Below are 3,312 nucleotides of genomic sequence, written 5' to 3'. Positions count from 1 at the left end.
AAACCTCTCTCAACAGATATTCTCCCCCCCCCCCCCTTTTTTTTTTTTTACAGTATTTCAGTACTGATGACTCACGCAATTTTCATATATAATGGCTTTCTCTAAATCTGAGCTCCATGAAAAATAATTACTTGGGAAGCCCAAGTAATAAAAGAAAATACTGACGCACAGTTTGGGATAGAAAAGCTTCAAAACATAACCTAAGTGCAGAGCTCTCAAAATCTGAGAGATTTTAATGTGAGAGAAGACACACAAGGAAAAAAAATAGCCCAAACCAAAAACAAACACACGATTTTAGAGGGCTTCAGTCTATCAACAGAGTGAAAGAGTTTGTCAGCATATTTTAAGGGAAACATTGTCAGTTACAAGCCATCAGAGCAACCACCAGCCATTCCATAATGATACCCAGCAACTCATTTTCCTTTTGGGAAGATTATACCTTTTCTTAGAACACAGGAACAATTTTTTTTTCAGCTTGAATGCTCCCTGCAACAGGTTATTCAAAAGGCATATGTTAAATAGCAGCCAAACTCGCACAAACCTCAACTAATAATGTATTTTGCAGAACTTTTTCTGTGAGTTCATGTATTTTTCAGGAAAAACACAATGCTTCAGATTATGCCACTAGAAAGCCAGCTAATCCTTCCCAGATCCAACCACTACTTATACCACATTGAAATGTTGTGACTAAGCTAGTTATAAATTTAAAGCCTCACTTTGAAAGGTGAAAGAGGTAAGACCACATGGCTAGTCCTGAAGTGCTTTATAAATGCTGTTGAAACAGTAAACCCATTTGACAGATGAAGTACAGACATCAGCTAACTAGTACATGGACATTCAAAGACACTGTTTGTCTGAGATGGGAACTGAAATTGAGTCATCTAAGCTGGTAGGTTTTTGCCCAGTTGCAATGTCTCTGTTTCACTAGATTCCTTTTTCTTGACTACTCACCTCCTGTGCAAATGACTCTGCTTTCTTCCGCAGGTTCTTCTCCAATTCAAAGTTTACATGAAGCTCTTCATACTCCTCTACTGCCAGCACAGACACTGTTTGTAAGAATAAAACAAAATCAGAAGTGGAAAGGATCAAAACAAGAAGAAAGTACTGCTTGATTTACGCCGATAGGCTGTTACTCCCTAGTACCACAAACCCTTGAACGACGGTATAACCTCGCTGTGCATCTCCACATGCAGTCTGCTTTGCAACATCTGTCCTGTTTGCTCTGAACCGCACAGTATGTGCACAACTACCTTCTGAATAGAGTAATACCACTCTCACCCAGACTCAAAATTTCCAGTAACAGGGATCACGTAGCACAGACCGTACCTTGTCTCTTTGGGTGTCCATGACCAAAGCCTCAAGAGAGCCTTGCTGAAGGTTACCATGTTGTTTTGGAGGCATCAGTATTTACCTGCCTGCCTGGTTTGAGTGAGGCTTGATGTGTCCCTTTACAACAGGGATTTAAAGGAGTCTCAAGAAGAAAGCAGAGCAATTTTGCGTTGCCTGTATTTAAACTGTGCTCACAAAAAAGTTTCCCACTAGTTCCTAAGTTTCTCTGTAATTCAAAACTCAGTTGTTTCCTTGAAAACATGGACTACACTGATTGTGTATATTTTGGTTAAAGAAAAAGTGAGCATTTTTGGCAGAAGGCATGGCATGATTGGAGTCTTCACCACCCCAAAGGCTGTACTTTTCTTCTGTGTTTTCCACTGTGGCTATTTCCACGCATCCTCCTGTGTGAAACTGCCCTAGCTGTTTCCTCCACTGCCTGACAAACTTCCCAGAATTCGTGGGAGATGTCTTAAGCGCTTTTTATTTTTCCTCCCTAGGTAAGCAAGTAAAACACAACTGCAAAGGAACAACTTGAAGAGAAGTCAGAACAACTTCATGCACTGGGAACACAGCTGATGACTTCCAGGATGTAATGTTGAACAAATAACTAAGTGCCTTTAGAAGGCAGAACAAGCGATGAATCAAGACAAGCAGGCTTTAGAGGCTAGAACTGTGGTCTTCCACTTCAGGAAAATGTGATACAGCCGATTTTTAATTTTAAACAAACGATTTTTAATTTTACAGGACTAAATAAGCAAAAGAGAGAATGGCACAGTCATCCAAGGCACTAAAATCTTTCCCCTCCCCTCTCAACTACACCTGGGTCAACTATTTCTCATGGGGAAGGACTCACTTTCATTAAACATGTGCTTTTGTTTTCTGAGCCCTGTATCTCTTTTTAAACTTTCCCTGCACTCATTTTACCTCTCATCTCTCTCCAGGAAAGTCCCTGCTTGCCTTACATTTCGTTCTTGCCTTTTTCGTACCATTCTCTGAACATAAAAGTCTTTAGATTTTCAAATTTATTAGCTGTGTGCCAACAAAAAGAAAGGTTGATGTAATAATTTTGGAAAATAGGAGATTAAGGTTCAAACTCCATCTCTGTGAAGGACTGCCTTCCTGCCCCAGTTTTTCACTCTGTAGCACAAGCAGCAAGCTTTCCTGTTCTCACGTACTGCCTGCTATTTACACTGTCACATTTTCCTGAAGTAGACAAGCTAGAATAGTCCATGTGTTTATGCAGCACCTGCAGCAATGAGGCCAAGTGTCAGATCTGGACCACAGTCACTGTTCTGTAACCTACTCTTTGTGCTACAACATAAAAGCTCTGAAGATTCTGCAAAGGATGCAGCAAACTGTTAGACAACCTGTTGAGACCACATACCTCTGTTACATTTCTCCAACAGTTTTTGCTGCTTATTAACTTCTGTTGTCAAAACAGCCTTTTCTTCTTTCACTTTATTGACCTAGAAAAGTATAAAGAACAAATCAAAATGAAGAGTATTTTAGTTAGTGGCACAAGGCACATAGCACATAGATAATGCAAGCAGGATTTTGCTTTCAGCAATTCTGTTTCTTAGGTTTGGCTTGATCTTCAGGTTTCCAGTGGGATGCCAAGCTTTTTTACCCCAACTTACAGACCCCCTAACAGATGGCATTAACGGGTTATGAACCAATCCTTCACACAGGGCTCCCATGGCCCAGATTCATGGCATCTACCAGTCACAGCCGCAAAGAGAACATCTCTGGAACCCTTCAGGATGAGGCATCATAAAACCTGATTGAAAAGTTACTAGCCTGCCCCTGACTGTTTGAGTTTTAACATAGTCAGGCTGCTGTTTTGTTTTTTTTCCTGGGCTCTGTTTATTGTCCAAGAGCTGTCAGCTGTGTCTTTTCTAAAAACAAGTGTTGCATAGACAGGAAGAGCCACTAAGCCCTGATTTGCATCAGTACATGGCTTATCCAGTTTTCAAGCAGGAA

The 3,312-nt window shown here is 40.6% G+C and overlaps 1 protein-coding gene across 1 annotated transcript in view; it reads right to left on the bottom strand.

The window, feature by feature from the left end:
* Positions 1–3,312, bottom strand: part of KIAA1598 (KIAA1598 ortholog) — a 52,899-nt gene that overhangs the window by 30,653 nt on the left and 18,934 nt on the right. Inside the window, 2 exon segments of the mRNA XM_010138910.1 lie at positions 952–1,046; positions 2,717–2,798. Coding sequence (XP_010137212.1) covers positions 952–1,046; positions 2,717–2,798 — 177 coding nt within the window.

The sequence above is a fragment of the Buceros rhinoceros genome, unplaced genomic scaffold, assembly GCF_000710305.1.
Source record: "Buceros rhinoceros silvestris isolate BGI_N320 unplaced genomic scaffold, ASM71030v1 scaffold13566, whole genome shotgun sequence".
NCBI lineage: Eukaryota > Metazoa > Chordata > Aves > Bucerotiformes > Bucerotidae > Buceros > Buceros rhinoceros.
Note: the sequence above shows the minus strand (reverse complement) of the source record. Positions and strands in the feature narration are given on the sequence as shown.